Consider the following 17,691-nt stretch of genomic DNA (forward strand, 5'->3'; position numbering starts at 1 on the left):
TTCTGCATATTATCTGGAATTTCGATTTTGAATTGGAGAAAGCTCAAATATGAAAAGAATAATGTACATTTAAAAAACTGTGGCAAAAAAATCTGTAAATTCAAATTTTCCATATTCTACTTAAGTACTTAAATGACAGCAGAGAATGCTTGAAAACAAAAAAGTAGACAGCAGACACCTTGAAAAGTATAATACTGAAAAGAAATGAGCTATCAAGCCATGAGAAGACATGGAGGAACCTTACTTGCATATTACTAAGTGAAAGAGATCAACCTGAAAAGGCCACATAGTGTATAATTCCACCTACGAGACATTTTGGAAAAAGCAAAACTAAGGAGACAGTAAAAAGATCAGCAGTTGCTAGGGGTCAGAGAGGGAAGGGTGAACAGGCAGAGCACAGAGGGTTTTTAGGACAGTAAAGCTACTATGGATGATCCTATAACAGTGGATACATGTCATTATACATTTGTGCAAACCCACAGAATGCACAACACCAAGAATGAACCCAAATGTCAACTATGGATAATGTGCCAATGTAGGTTCATTGATTGTAACAATGCACCACTGTGGTGGGGGAGGTTGATTATGGAGGAGGCTATGCATGTGTAGTAGCAAAAGGATAAATAGGAAATCTCTGGTCAATATTACCGTGACTCTATAATTGCTCTAAAAAATAAGGTCTATTTTTTAAAAAGTACAACAAAGTATTAAAAAAAGTACAAAAAGATTTGGCTGAATTTGAGGAAAGACAAATCGCATTGAGAGGTGTAGGGAGAAAAACTAAAAGTCAAAGAACTTCTTGGTTACCTAAATGGGCTTGTGGATATAGGGGATTCTATCATGTGAGATTAATATGGGAATGAAGACAAAGAGTAAACTGCACTTACCCTGTTGCTCCTGCTCTGCCTGCCCTTTAGCTGATACCCGTTTTGAGTTGTCCTGCTTTGGAAGGAGTTTAATCGGGTTTCAGTGGCTGCTTCCAATTCCCAAAGTGCTAATGAGTTTGGAGAGAGCTTGAGGCTGGTTTTTTCATCAAGGATCAAAATATCCTCTTGGTGCATAGAAGGTGTGTTTTGGGGCAGAGTAAAGGAGGAAAAAGATACGTACAGAAAGGATAGAGGTTGCAATCTTTAAGAAGCTCTTCTGGTAACAGCTAATATCTGCATTTAGGGTCATTTTGGGAAAACGTTCAAAGTTGGGGTTGGGGGTAAATTGGGGAGAGGTTTTTTTTCTTCTCTCCTTGGAGATGTTTCATTACATTTGGCCCTGAGGGTCTTTTTGAAAGGGAGGAATGTATCACCTGAACTTCACGGCTTTATGGTTAATTGCTCTCTGGGGTTGTCTAGAACACAAACTCTAAAACCTCCAAAACTGATGCTTATTAAACTCCATCCCAGTGGCCAGGGCCTCCAATCCCCCAAGGTCAATCAAGACATTTTCTGGTAGTACATGACAAAAATCCTCAAGATAGCAGTGGAGCATAAGGATAGGTTAAACACCACTCCACAAAAGAAAGCAACATTGCCTATCTATACATATATATTTATTGACTCTTTTCCATTTCTTAGTATAACCTATTTGGCCAGAAGTATGTTAAAAAGGTGGGAACTTAACCTTCCTGAGCTCCTACTATGTACTAAGCACTATACTATGTGCCTTATGTGTGTTAGCTCAGTAAGTTCTCCCAAATTCCCCTTGCAGAGGAGGAAACCGAAATTGAGAGAAGCTAAATAAATTGCTTGAAATTTTATGCTAGTAAGGGGTTGATCCAATATTTGAACCTGTGTAATACCAAACATTGCATATAAACATATGGCACATGCATTTATTTTGAAACTCACATAAATGTGTTGATATGGTCAATCATACCCCTCAATTCATAAATCCATTTTCTTTCCACAGAAACCTAATATCTTCTTCCAGGAAAGAGACATTAGGAATAGGGCATTTTGTTTTTCTGAAAACATTAAAAAAAACTTACTCTGCTATGGAATATAAAGGTGTAATATAAAGATGTAGGACTTTTATTCTATGGAGAGCTACATGCAAATAAAAAGTAATATTGGTCCACACATTTAACAAAAGGCAAGGCATTAGTACATGTGCTTGCAGGTAGAGGGGAAAGAGTGAAATATTTGATTCTCTTGTTTCTTAAGCTGAGAACATGGAACTTCGGCCTTTTAAAAGTAGCTACGATAAACAGTGGATGATTGATCTCAATTCCATGGCTAATTAAAGGAGAGAAAGTTATCCAACCAGGCAGAGAAAAAAATGGACGGAGATACAGCCAGGATAGACTGAGTAGAATTCAAAGAAAAATATAGATAAGGGAGAAATTATTCATTTGTGCATTCCTTAAGTATGTATGTATTTATTTATTGAGAGTTAGGTCTCTTCATTTATTTATTTAAATTGACAAATGATGAATTATATGTATTTATGATATATAACATAATGTTTTGATATATGTATACATAGAAGAATTATTCAATCAAGCAAATGAACATATCCATCAGCTCACCTACTTATCACTTTTCTGATGAGAACATTTTAAAATCTGCTTTTGCAGTGATTTTCAAATATACTGCACACATTATCATTAATTATAGTCACCATGCTGTACAACAAATCTCAAAAATTTATTTCTCCTGTCTAACTGAAACTTTGTACCTTTTAAGTGACATCTCCCTGCTCTTTCAACCCCTGCCCCTGGTAGCCACCATTCTATTCTCTGCTTCTATGAGTTCAATTTTTTTTAGATTTCACGTAATTGAGGGCATACAGTATTTGTCTTTCTGTGCCAGGTTTATTTCACTTACCATAATGCCCTCCAGGTTTATTCATGTTGTTGCAAATGACAAGATGTTCTTCTCTTTGAAGGTAGAATAGTGTATATATACTATATTTTCTTTACCCATTCATCCGTTGATGGACACTTAGCTTGATTCCATATCATGGCTATGGCGAATAGTACTGTAATAAACATGAGAGTGCAGTTATCTCTTTGACATATTGATTTCATTATCTTTGAATATATACCCAGTAGTGGGATTGCTGGGTCATATAGCAGTTCTATGTTTAGTTTTTTGAGGAATATCTATATTGTTTTCTAGAATGGCTATACTTACTATATGCTACTTGTTTTTTATTTTTATTTTTTGCCATTCTAATAGATATTAGCGGGGTTTAGTTTTGATTTTACTTTCTTTTTTGTTAAGGAATAGTGGCGTTGAGTATCATATGTCCATCCATATATCTATTTTGCTGAATTATATGTTCACATATATTTTGCCCATTTAAAAAGTTTCTAAAATGTAATAGTTTTGAAAGTTCTTTATATATGCTACATATGATTCCTTTATCAAATATATAATTTGAACTTTTTTTTCCAATCTGTAACTTGTCTTTTCATGCCATTAATAATATCTTTTGAGAGCAGAATCCTCAATTTTTGCATGTCTGACTTTCCATTTTTCCTTTTTTTAATTGTGCTTTTGGTGTAACATCTAGGAAATCTTTGCATAACGCTATCATAATGACTTTTTTCTATTTTTTCTTCTAGAAATTTTATAATTTGTATTTTACATTTAGTTGTATAATTTAATTACTTGTGTATGGTGAGAAGTATGAACTGTTTCATATTTTGGCACAATGATATCCAATTGTCCCAGCACTATTCATGGAAAAGTATATTCTTTCTCATTTGAGCTGTTTTTTGCATATTGATGAAAGTCGTTTGATTGTAAAAATGTGGGTCTATTTCTGTTCTTCAGAACAGAACTGTCTATTCTGTTTCATTGATTTATGTATTCTTTTCTTTCTCCAATGTCATACTTTCTTAATTATTGTAGATGTATGCATATATTTTCAAAGCAAGTAATGTGTGTTCCTCAACTTTGTTCTTCTATATCAAAATTATTTTGATTCTTCTAGTTCCTTTATCTTTCCATAAATATTTTATTATTTTTATTTTTTCAAAGTGATCATCATCAACATAAAAATTTTAGAATCAATTTGAAAATATCTACAGAAAGTCCTATTGATATTTGATTTAAAATGTATTGAATATAGAGATCTATTTTGGGGGAATTGATATTTATTATGATACTACGTTGAGTCTTCTAATCCATACACATGGTATATATCTCCATATGTTTAGATATTTGATTTCTTTCATCAGTGTTTTATAGTTTGCTGCACACAGATCTTTTATTTATTTCATCAGGTTTATATCTACGTATTTCATGTTTTTAAAAATGTTATTGTATTGTAAATGATACACTTGAAAATTTCAATGGCCAATTATTTACTAATAGTGTTCAATTACTAATTGTTCATTACTAGCTCAATTACCATTGTTCACTACAATTATAATTTGACTGTTTATTGGGGCACTGTTTAACTTATTAGTTCTTGAACTTATGCTATAGATTCTTTGGGATTTTCTACAATCATATTATTTGAGGATGATATGGTTAGGCTTTGTGTCCCCATCCAAATCTCATCTTGAATTGTAATCCCCAAGTGTTGAGGGAAAGACCTGTCGGGAGGTAATTGAATCATTGTGGTAGTTTCCCCCATTCTGGTCTCATGATAGCGAGTGAGCTCTCATGAGATCTGACGGTTTTATAAGGGGCTCTTCCTGCTTCGCTGTTTCACTCTATCTCTCCTGCTGCCATGTGAAGAAGGTCCTTGCTTCCCCTTCATCTTTCACTGTGATTGCAAGTTTCCTGAGGCCTCCCCAGCCATGTAGAACTGAGTCAATTAAACCTTTTTCCTTTATAAATTATCCAGTCTTTGGAAGTTCTTTATAGCTATGTGAAAACAGACTACTACAGTGTATAAAGGAAGTTTTATATTTTTCATTGCAATCTATGTAACTTTTACTTATTTTTCCTGCTTTATTGATAGGAACTCCAGTACAATGTATAAAATGAATGGTGAAAGCAGACATCATTGCCTTTTTCCTGATCTTAGGAAAAAAACATTTAGTCTTTAACTACTAAGTGTAGTAATAGCTGTAGGGTGTTTTTGTTGTTGATCTATGAACTATATCAGTTTGCAGATGTTCTTTCTAGTCCTAGTTTGCCAAGAGTCTTTATCATAAATGGATATTGGATTTTGTAAAAGACATATATCAAATTGATTGATTTTATACATTTTCTTCTTGATTTTTACTTTATTGATAAAGAGAGATTCATTGACTGATTTTTAAAATGTCGAACCAGACTTACATATTTTTGGGGATAAATCCAACTTGGAAATCTGTATATAATACATATCCCTAACCAGGTATTTGGATTTGAGAGAAGGTAATTCCCAAATAACCTAATTCTAAGAGAGATAACAGAACAAGAGCCACACAGTCGATCTTCAGGAGTGGAATCCTAAAGCAGAAGCAGATGCAATTTTCAATTCTAAAAGCCAAGGTAGCCATAGGTGGCAGTTCAATAAAGACATAGCCAGGAGTTACTCTGGTACTACGGAGGAGTCACCAGCTGCATTTGTTTATTGTTTTCGTGCCTTCAGCCCTCACAACTGTAGGTGAAAATATGTTGTGTTTGTGTGTGTGTGTGTGTGTGTGTGTTGGGGTAACAGAATGGACATAAGAGATGGTAGGCTCATTGTAATCATCAAAGATTCTCTCTCCCTCTATATCCTTACATGCGGGAATAATCCTCAAAGTCTTGTCTGTGGGTTGTTTTTCATCTTCTACACATTTTACCTAGGCTATTTCCTCTTATCTCAGAGTTTAAATTAATAATGCTATGTATAACCACTGTTCTTGCCCACATCAGCTGAAAGACTGAAACATGATCACAATAATAGTTATCAAAACAAAGTTTCCAGGGTGTCTTACTACCCCAGATTCCTTTGAATTCCTTCTATACCCACACAGTCCTCAAAATTCCTCCTCATTCTGGAAGCCATCAGGGAGTGGCTCACATACTCTTTGTATAATAATCTCCTATTGTGTTATCTATTGTTTTACTTCTTTCCTGTTATGGATCAGGTTGGTATTTCCTGCAGATAGTCACCATGTCACTAGCTCTGATGCACAACAGTGTCTCATGGCTGAGGTGCTGGCATTGAAGATACAGGCATCTGCATTGAGAGCATCATACCCAGATGCTACCCAAACTGCTGGCATTAGTACTACTTGTGCTTTAATACTCTTTTCAGTTTCTTTTTTCCAGCATTCTTTCCCCAGTCCCTTTGGGCCAGGACTCACGAATGTGTCTTTGGGCTGGGCTGAAGGATAATTTAAGTGATAGAAAACTGCTTCTTTCCAGAACCTCCTTTCTATTCTGAGCTCAGGTCATCGTTCCGAAACTAGATGAGTACCTTGTGATTCTTTTCTTTTGAGATGCTCCCTTTGAGAGTTCCTGAGGGAAATTCATTTCAATGGATGTTTAGTCAGAGCAATGTTCAAAGTCTTCTTGGAAAATTTATACTCATGATGTTGTCAATTCATATGAGTCCTCAAATACCTTGATAAGTAGAGAAACTTGAGCTTTATTTTTTGCATTAACATTATTTTAAATCTTCACTGCAACTTTCACTATATCAATGATTAAGCATATTTTCATATGATTTGGAATTAACACTTAAAATTTCCTAATGATTCATTTTTTAGTTTAAGTCTTACCTGGTAATTTCATGAGAGTTTAATACTTTCAGGTGTTTTTCAGGAGCATAAAATTTACATTATTTACATATAATTAGGGCTATGATAATATTAAGTACACGATTAATAAAGATGACCCTGATAGGTAAGGTAATTTTTTATTAAAAAATTCTGTGCCAAGATTGGCTAAAAATGAAAGTTTTTAAAAACCATATCCAAATTAGATGACATTTTAATGAAAACATATAGCTAACTGGTATTTAACAAAAACATATAGTTAGCCAGGGACAGCAATAATATAGATTATCATGCTATTTCTAATAAACTAATTATCAGAATATTATAGCTGGAGATGTTTCTTCTGAGACAAATGGACAATTTAAAAATCAAAATGATAACCCCTCATGATTGAATAGATTATATAATGGTTTTCATATAGTTTTTATATTATATGCTCTTCACACAAACATACAATATTGATATATTTGGTGCACTTTCAGAGATAAAGGAAAAGCTTATGTAAGATCAACTGAGGCATCCAAGACCACACACTGGCAATAGGATGGATTTCAACCCATGACGTGTGGTCCCACTACCAATTATTTTTACTTCTAATGCCTACTCTTCTCATTTGCTCTCCTGTTATGTCATTGCATCTCTTTTTAAATATTTAAAAATCTGATTAAAAAAATTATACCATGAATGTAAACTTATCACTTACCTGTTATCAGTTACATCACCCTTATCTAAATGTATTTGCTTATCATTGTTATTTACCATTTACATTATGCTCAGTATGTTGCCCCTCTCCCTGATCTGATTTATTTCTCAGAATTAAACTTCATGATAATATTGAGTTCAGGTGCTTGAGAAGCACGTGGTTCAGTGCTTGGATCACAGTGAGGACATAATGTGTTTGAAGATGATCAGTCACTATTGCAACTGACCCTACAATTTAGGCATGTTTCCACTAGGTGGCAGCAACATTCCATACGGATAAAAACCAATAGGCGCTTAGTTTTGACAGACAATGGTTTAGTAATAAAGTTAGTTGTAATCATGCTGTTTGAGTTTTTAGAGGTTTTCTATTTTACCTCTTTGGTTTCAGAATAAAAAAATTGAGGTCCAGAGAGGGGTCTGGAGAGATCAACAGCCCAATCTGCCATAGTAGAATGGGAATTAGAATTCAGGTCCTATGATGTCTTTGCGCTTTCCCTCTTGTATAAATTATTAAAGACCTCTACAGCTTTTAAATATACCATCACTTTGGGTTTGTTAGGGATGTCTTGTGAAAACACTTTGGATTCATATCAGGTTGAAATTTTTACTAGTCGCTAGTGGAAGAAATGCACCCCGTGATGACTTTCCAAATTCCAATTTGAGAGTTAAGATGTTTTACTACTAAGCATATTTGGATTTTTCTCTGGGGTTTCTTTGAAATGATTCAAGTAAACTCATTAAAATAGCTACGCTAAAATGTTAAGCTAAAACGAAAGTAAATAATATTTCAGGAGATGCTGTCAGAGAACAAGCTCTAAGATGCATAGGATCCTAGGAAGATACATTTTGAGTTGAACCTCAAAGCACTTCTAATTGTAAACATTTATAATTCTGTGTGGAGTTTATTTGCCTTTATGTGCTATTTGCTTTCATACTTTTTTATTGTGGTAAAAAGCATATGACGTTAAATTTACCATATTTATTAGTTGGGGTTTTCTAGAGAGACAGAACCAGGAGGATATATTAATAGATAGATAGACAGATAGATGAATAGATGGACAGATATTAACAGATGGATAGGTGAGAGTGGGTTTATCAGGAGAACTGGCTCATGAGATTATGAAGGCTGAGAAGTCCCATAACGTGGCATCTACAAGCTGAAGAATCACAGAATCCTGACTTCCTGAGCGTGATTCAGTCTCTAAGTTCAAACGCCCCTAAACCAAGAAAGCCAATGGTGTAACTCCCAACATGAGGCCAAATGCCTGATAACCTAAGGGGATACTAATGCAAATCCCAGACTCCAAAGGAGACCCTGGAGATATGATATCAAAGGATGAGAGAAAGGTATCTCAGCTTCAGAGGAGAGACGGGGAATTTACTTTTCCACTGCTTTTTTGTTCTTTCCAGACCCTCGACCGATTGGAGGGTGCCCATCAACATTAAGTGAGGGCGGATATTCCTTACTCAGTCCACTGATTCAAAACATCCTGTGTCTTACAGACATACCCAGAAAGAGTGCTTTACCAACTATCTGGATATCTCTTAATCTAGTCTGGTTGACACCTAAAATTAACCATCACATCATCTTAATTATTTTTTAAGTGTACACTTGACTAATATTAAATATATTCATATTGTTCTGTAACATATTTCCTTGGATACTTTCTGATGTTCACTTAAACTTCTGCTATTTTGATTAAATTTGATTTTTTAAAGTAAGGGCATGAAGAGTTTATGGTTTCATCCAGACGGATTTAATAGGATGACTTTCTTCCTCATTCTCAGATTTCTTATAGACTAGGTTAATAAATACATTCTGAGTCCTCATTCTGCATTTTTCTGTCCAATGCAGACATTGTTAATTTATAATTTGTTCTTTTTTTTATTTCAATAGCTTTTGGGGTACAAGTGGTTTTTGATTACATGGATGAATTCTATTAGTGGTGAATTCTGAGATTTTAGCATTTCTGTCACTCAAATAGTGTACGCTATAACCAATATGTAGTCTTTCATTCCTCATCCCACTTCCACCTTTCCCCCTGAGGCCCCAAAGTCCATATCACTCTGTATGTCTCTGTGTTCTCATAGCTTAGCTCCTACTTTTAAGTGAGAATGTACAGTATTTGGTTTTCCATTCCTGCGTTACTGCGTATAGAATAATGGCCTCTAGTTCCTTCCAAATTGGTGCAAAAGATGTTATTGCTCTTTATTCTTAAGATTATCAGTCCTACTTTGTAGATAGTCATTATCACTATAATCAGAGTTGCCGTGACAGATGAAATCTACCACTACCCTATCTTATCAGCCTTTTCTAATCCTAGAAAAATGTATTGATCATCGATCATAACTGTGTGATTTACCTTTTAAATTCCCCAGATCTTAACTCAGTATCAAAACTCATTCATAATTAGTTGGAGTTTACTCTTTCAGCACAGAATTTCCCAGAACAGTTTATCTTCAACCTTAGATAAGAATGTTTCCCTTGATGAAGAACTTCCTTGCCTTTTCATCTTCACAGTTGATTCTTGAAGCCATTTACCTCCTTTTCTTTCAATAATCTTAGTTACTAAATTTCTTTCCTAAATGAAGCCTATTACCTTGTAAGTCAAGAGTCTCAGTAATTACATCCCTTTATATAGAAGACATTTCTCTCATTTAATTTTATTTCTTTTGAGACTGAGGATTGCTAACTTGGTCTCCACGAAATAGATTAATTCATTTTTTATGAACTTCATTCCTAAAGAAAACATTTCAAAAAACAGGAAATCAATGTTTTAAAACATCAGACTTTCAGGGCTGGATGAATTCTTGGAGAGTGAGCCCAATTTGCTCAGACTGGAGGGGTTAATTGACTTGCCCACAGTGGCACATCCAGGTAGTGGCATTGCTGGCAGTAGCACCCAAAATAGTAAAAAGAGAAAAGAAGAGCCCCATCAAGCCCTTCATCCCATCCAGCCTCATTAAAAAAAAATAAAGAGAAAAGACATCTTTTTATCGTGGTGCAAATAAGTCACAAGAAAAAGATGGAAAAGAGAGACACATTTTTGGCCATGACCCAAGAAACAGAGTTAATGACATCGTTAGTTTACATTCATTGAGTGATTTCTGTTTGTTAGGCACTGTGCTATGCCTTCCTTATTCACAGCTTATTTAATTATCACAACTCTTTTGAGGTAGGTATTCTTGTTATACCAGTTTTACAAATGAGGGAGTTGATAAGTTTAAGACATTAAACAACGTTGAACATGTTTATATTGATAAAAGGGCAGAGCCAGAATTTAAACCCAATTCTCTGTGTTGGAAACATGTGTTTCTAACCAGTATATTTCAGTACAAGGCTTGGTGTGTTTATGTGTGGTTTATTTCTGATGAAATTTCTCTTAAACAAAAGGCGTCTACTAACCCAGCAGGGAGTTTTCCTGGACTCAAATCAGAGAAAGCTCAGAGAAGAATAGGTAGGGGGATGGAAAGAGGCTCCTGTGATGAGTGGTTGGCCCTTTGTGCCACCACTCCAGGGAACAATTAGTGCTCAGAAATGTTTAGCTCTAATGATTGCTGGGCTTTTTATGTTGGACCCTGGAGTGAGTGGCAGAGGGCAGCCTCTTGGAGAAAGAATGTGGCTACCTCTGCCCATTAAAATAATGAACTCCCACAGCCCATTTATTTGGAAGACTTGTTAACAAAGGCGCGGGGATTCCAGAAGCATGGTTTACTATTTACATGAGGCCAAAGCATAAGAAATTGATGGAACCAGAAACCAGTCATGGAGCAGTGGGAAATGCAGATGACCTAGTTTGCAAAAGATGTTATGGCAGCAAAGCAATCAATATTTCTTCTCTTGTAGCACAAGATTGAAGGACCCTTCTGCCCAGTGTAATCCAGTAAGTCCAGCTCATTCCCTCCTACCTCATCCATCCAGCGGCAAATCCCAACTATACATTTACAGCCTATTCTACCTTTTATTTGTAGAAGAGGCCGAGTAACGCTGCCACTTCTTGAGTCTATTAGGATAATTAAATGGGTTTATAGAAATCAAGCCTTTCAAACAGTACCTGGCACAAAATAAGTACTAAATAAGTGTTTGATTATATTATTATATGATTGTTATATGATTATTGTTTGTGATTAATTATATATTACATGTTTTGTTATTATAATAATAACAGGCCAAATATAGTAAGTCATAGGCCAAACCCTTCTGCCAAACTTTGAGGATAAGTGGTGGAAAAAAATCTATTTATTCAACAAAATATTTACTGGGCACCTATGTCCCAGGCCCTATTCTTTGTAACTTATGATAAAACTGCCTTTGCAAAATTATAACTGAGGAAATTATGACAGTCAAAGAAATCATACCTACCTGACTCCATCTTGCTTCTAACCTTTAAGCTGTCTTTGTCCATTCTTGGGCATAGGCTGAAGTAACGTTGGGAAGGAATTCAGTTCATGGTTTGACTCTGAAACAAAATTAATAGCAACTCTTCCTTGAGGAGACCCCCTTTTTGCCTGGGGACCAGTCTGTCTTTGTAGGACTAACAAATTAGCTGCAAGATTAGAAATTACAGTTTAGGGGTCATGCAGCCTCTGGCTCCAAGAGTCGGAATCTTCCCAAATTGGTGCTAGGGGTAACATCACTATTGGAAAACCTAAGATCAGTGCTTGAGATATTTGGCAGACCCTGCACTAGATGGATCAGCTGACACCACCCAGACCTGTAAACTGGCTCAACCAGTTCTGCCATCCCACCCGGGAAGCGAAGAAATCAAGAAAAACTCAATTCAATCCGTTTGATTCCATCTCCAACCTAACCAATCAGCACTCCCCACTTCCGAAGCCCCTACTCGCCAAATTATCTTTAAAAACTCTGATCCCTGAATGCTCAGGGAGACTAATTTGAGTAAAAATGAAACTCCAGTCTCCTGCACAACCGGCTCTGCATGAATTACTCTTTCTCCATTGCAATTCCCCTGTCTTGATAAATGAGCTCTGTCTAGGCAGTGGGCAAGGTGAACCCACTGGGTGGTTACAAGGATAGATCAGTAAACAGAACGGGCAAACTCTCTGCCTGTCTTTGAGTAACTGAAATTCTGGTAGGGAAGATTTCACCAAGATAAGAGATACCAGATTCATCTTACTTCCTTTCTGATAGGATTAAATAGATTGATGTTTTAGTGAAGATCAATCTAGGCTCGTCTTGGTTTTGACTGCTTGACCAGTGACTTGCAGGGAGATTAGAAATTTGTAAAAAACACAAAGTTGGAGAAGTTTTTAATATGATGAATGACAGAGAACCACAGTTACCATTGGGTGCAAACATGCATGGGCAAACAAATTCCATACAGATAATAAAATACAGTAACCTTAATTTCACCACTGAGTCTTTCTCAGGGCATTTCTGCCTCTTTATACCCATTTGTATTTCCTAACTTTTAAAAAATATTTCCTTTTTTTTTGAGACAGGGTCTCTCACTCTGTCATCCAGGCTTGAGTGCAGTGGTACGGTCATGACTCACTGCAGCCTAGACCTCCTGGGCTCAGGTGATCCCCCCACCTCAGCCTTCCAAGTAACTGGGACTACAGGCATGTACCACCACAGCCCACTAATTTTTGTATTATTATTATATTATTATTATTATTATTATTATTTTCTGAGATGGAGTCTCGCTCGGTCACCAGGCTGGAGTGCAGTGGCATGTGATCTCAGCTCACTGCAACTACCGCCTCCTGGGTTCAAGCGATTCTCCTATCTCAGCCTCCCCAGTAGCTGAAACTACAGGAGCATGCCACCACGCCCAGCTAGTTTTTGTATTTTTAGTAGAGACAGCGTTTTGCCATGTTGTCCAGGCTGGTCACAAATTCTTGAGCTCAAGCAATCGGGCTGCCTCCACCTCTCAAGTGCTGGGATTACAGGAGTGAGCCACTGCGCCTGGCCTGTTTCCTCAGTTTGATCTTACATCAGTGCCAGTCTGTCTTTCTTAACTGCCAGATATGTATGGGCTTACCTCTTGTCTTCATAGTGATTGTCTGATCTGGCCTGATGACATCAAAGTTGTCCCTTGCTTATCACTGTCTTTAAATAGTGAATGAACCCTCTTCTCCCTGCTGCTTTTCTTGCCCAGGAAATATTGATTGCTGTTGGTTCTTGACCACAATGGCTCAGCCCATCTCAGTCAGCTTAGGTAATGCTCCCCTTTCCCCTTCATGGAGACCTGTTCATATCCCTTCTTTCCTATAATTGTGCCGACCGTGCTAGTTGAAATTTTCATCATTCTATGAATTTTGTGCAATGACTTTTATTAAGAACATTATATAATTAGAATAAATGTTCTGGTCTTAAACATGATAAATGTGTGTGTGTATATATATGCACAAACATACACATCTATACAATTAACCCTGCACACATATGTATAACATATATATATCTATATATATACACACAAGTATACATATACACACAAATATGTATACACACACACACATATTTTTTCCCCACTTAGTTTTACTACCTAGAAGAATAGATTGTTAGACTGTTGCCTGGATTTCCTCCCGCAAAATGGAATATGTCAAAAATTGTAGCCCATTGTATTCAGTTCCCTTCTTCTGAGTTCTTATACTAAAGATCTATAATGCATAAAAATGCCTAACTTTATTATACTTTATTTATTTATACTTTATTTTCAAGTCAGAAAGTCTAAAAAAGCCATAGCAAACCTAAGTCCAAAGGGACACTTCAAACTCATCTGATTCAACCCTCTCATTTCCCATTTGAGAAAATGAGAATCCGGAGAAATGACTTTTCCAAAGTTCCCAGCAAGTTATGAATGGAGTTGAAGACAAAACTCGGGCTTCTGACTCCCAATCAGTTTCTACTTTATTATTAGATGGATTCTCTCTTGGTCAACAAACATAGAGCATATGGATTATCCTAGGCTGACTTCCTCTGAAAAGTCTTTGCCTGGCAGGTGGCTGGGCTTTAACTGGGTGTTGTTTAACTGGGTGCTGACTGTATGATCTTCCAGGAAATACCCACTCTTACAATAACAAATGAAATTTAACTGACCACAGGATTCTTCTTTCCTTTATGCAGGAAGCAGGCCTATGGCTGTAGGAAGGAACAACACAATTGTGACAAAATTCATCCTCCTGGGACTTTCAGACCATCCTCAAATGAATATTTTCCTTTTCATGTTATTTCTGGGACTCTACCTGCTGACGTTGACCTGGAACTTAAGCCTCATTGCTCTCATCAGGATGGACTCTCACTTGCACACGCCCATGTACTTCTTCCTCAGTAACCTGTCCTTCCTGGACATCTGCTATGTGTCCTCCACTGCCCCCAAGATCCTCTCTGACATCATCACAGAGCAGAAAACCATTTCGTTTGTTGGCTGTGCCACTCAGTACTTTGTCTTCTGTGGGATGGGGCTGACTGAATGCTTTCTCCTGGCAGCTATGGCCTATGATCGGTATGCTGCAATCTGCAACCCCTTGCTTTACACAGTCCTCATATCCCATACCCTTTGTTTAAAGATGGTGGTTTGCGCCTATGTGGGTGGATTCCTTAGCTCTTTCGTTGAAACATACTCTGTCTATCAGCATGATTTCTGTGGACCCAATATGATCAACCACTTTTTCTGTGACCTCCCTCCAGTCCTGGCTCTGTCCTGCTCTGATACCTTCACCAGCGAGGTGGTGACCTTCATAGTGGGTGTTCTCGTTGGAATAGTGTCTGTGCTAGTGGTCCTCATCTCTTACGGCTACATTGTTGCCTCTGTTCTGAAGATCAGCTCAGCTACAGGTAGGACCAAGGCCTTCAGCACTTGTGCCTCTCACCTGACTGCTGTGATCCTCTTCTATGGTTCTGGATTCTTCATGTACATGCGACCCAGTTCCAGCTATTCCCTAAACAGGGACAAGGTGGTGTCCATATTCTATGCCTTGGTGATCCCTGTGGTGAATCCTATCATCTATAGTTTTAGGAATAAGGAGATTAAAAATGCCATGAGGAAAGCCACGGAAAGGGACCTCGGGATTTCTCATGGTGGACCATTCATTTTTATGACCTTGGGCTAATGTTTACAATGAAGCTGTGAGCTGGGTCAGTTATGCAGGCATTTACGTAATTTTAAACTAGTTGATCTATAGAAAGAATTGTGTGAATCAGGCTTTTTTTCCCTCCTTCCTAAGATTTCACTAATAGTTTGCCTGTTGGCTATTAGGAAACATTTTGGCCATTGTTGCTTTGTAAAATGAATAGCATTGTATAGTTTGAGATTTTAAATGCTCTGCCTAGCAGAAAACTTCACCATGACAAAACATGTCCTGGAATGTCAAAACAGAGTTTGTATGTATAGGGAGAAAATCGTCGAAAAAATGTTAGTCCAGCATTTAGTGTGGTGATCTTCAAGGTACAGCATGGTATAATGACCTGAAGAGGATGATGTTTTTCTAAACACAGTTGCCTTTCCCTCTTCTGAGATTCTCAAATGGTTTGCTTTAGAGCTCATGAAAACCACAGGGCAGACACTTTCCAGTGTTTCAGAATCATGGCCATAGGAGGCCCTGTGACTGATGGGGGAATTTTAATACTCTTTAGATGCTTAAAGCAAGAATTCTGATTTGGCCCTTGATGTAATTTGGATATTTGTCCCCACTCACATCTCATGTCTAATTGCAATCTCCAGTGCTGGAGGTGGGGCCTGGTGGGAGGTGTTTGGATCCTGGGGGTGGATCCCTCATGGGTTGGTGCTGTATTCATGATAGTGAGTTCTTGTGAGATCTGGTCATTTAAAAGTGTGTAGCACTCCCCCCCCCCCCCCGTCACTCTCTCTCTCCTCTCACTCTGTCTCTCTCTCTCTTGCTCCTGCTTTTGTCATGTGATATGCCTGCTCTCCCTTTGCCTTCTGCCATGATTGTAAGCTTCCTGAGGCCTCCCTAGAAGCTAAGCTGATGCCAGCACCATGCTTCCCGTAAAGCGTGAAGAACTGTGAACCAATTAAATCTCTATGAATTACCTAGTCTAAGGAATATTTTTTTATAACAGTGTAAGAATAGTAGTCCTTAATGACTGAACAAACAATCTCTTGCCCAATTCAATCAACTACAAAAAGAGGCCACTAAAACAATTTAAATAAAACCAAGGAATTATTGCTTAAGCCCAAAGTGACAGCTTTCTAACCAACAATTAAAGTTTCTTAGGAATCTAAAGAGAAGCATACGCTCATCTGAGATGAAAAGTTCTCTATTTTTACCAGGGTTGTGATTAATTCTAGAAGAGAACTTAGCCAAGGAATTGAAGAAAATGATTTTTCTCCTCTACATTTTCTCAGAACTTGTTACGTATCCTTGAACTGGCAGTAAAGAACTGGAATAAATTCATTCAGCTGTGGCCTTTCTTGGGCAGGCTATAAATAAGTGAGTAAATGATACCTGCCTGTGTGGCTTTAGGCAAGTTGCTTGGACTCCAGGTGCCTCAGATCCTCATCATAAAATGGAAATTGTAATAGTAATTTTATCCTAGGATTATTATGAAGAATTAAATGAGTCAGTACATGTAAATACTTAGAATACTGCATTGTGAATAGAAAATGTCCAAGAGGTGCTATTACTATTATTATTATATAATGCTTAATCATCATCCAAATAGAAAAAATGGAAGAGATTTCCTTAGTTTGGTAGGAAATGTAATTTTTGCAATGGCTTTATTGCATTAGAAAGAGGATCTGGAGGGACTATTGCAAAGAGGGTTAAGAATATTCACTTTTAAGTAATCGGACCTGAAGTTATTAATTTCATCTCTGCCATTTTGTAGGTTCGTAGCCTGATCCAAGTTATTTAGAAACTCTATTTTCCTCATTTGTGAAATGAGGATAATAATTGTAGCTACCTGAGGACTAAGCTCTGATTTTTTTCTCTTGCTCAAATTCCTTTCTAAGGGGTCTGGGGAGTCATGCCCTACAAACCATAAATTCTCATCAGATGGGTTTTATTTAACCCTGGATATAGTGACTTACTTTGCAATCTGGCTCTAGCATAACAAGGAAGAAAATCAAAATGTTTTATACCAAAAACAATTTCCTTTCCACACCTTGAAATTGCCCTGCAAAGTCTCTGGTGGGAAAAATCCACATGTTATAGAGAATCTCCTCTCCCCTTTGTTTTCCTTCCTTTATTCCCTGACATAGGAGATAATCAACTAAGAGCCAGGCACCTTTTTAAGTCCGATAAGAAGCAATTTACAGCCTGCTCTCTCTGAAGTCTGCTATCTGAGAGCTGCTTCCGCACAATAAAACTTGGTCTCCACAATCCTTTACCTGAACCTGAACATTTCTTTCCAT

General features: G+C 37.1%; 1 protein-coding gene across 1 annotated transcript; it reads left to right on the plus strand.

The window, feature by feature from the left end:
• The first annotated feature begins 14,452 nt into the window (after positions 1-14,452).
• LOC103234938 (olfactory receptor 5A2) lies at positions 14,453-15,427 on the plus strand. Its single transcript, XM_007997353.3, has one exon. The coding sequence runs from the start codon at positions 14,453-14,455 to the stop codon at positions 15,425-15,427; it is 975 nt and encodes a 324-aa protein (XP_007995544.1).
• The last annotated feature ends 2,264 nt before the right edge of the window (positions 15,428-17,691 follow it).

The sequence above is a fragment of the Chlorocebus sabaeus genome, chromosome 1 (assembly GCF_047675955.1).
Source record: "Chlorocebus sabaeus isolate Y175 chromosome 1, mChlSab1.0.hap1, whole genome shotgun sequence".
In the NCBI taxonomy this organism is placed as follows: domain Eukaryota; kingdom Metazoa; phylum Chordata; class Mammalia; order Primates; family Cercopithecidae; genus Chlorocebus; species Chlorocebus sabaeus.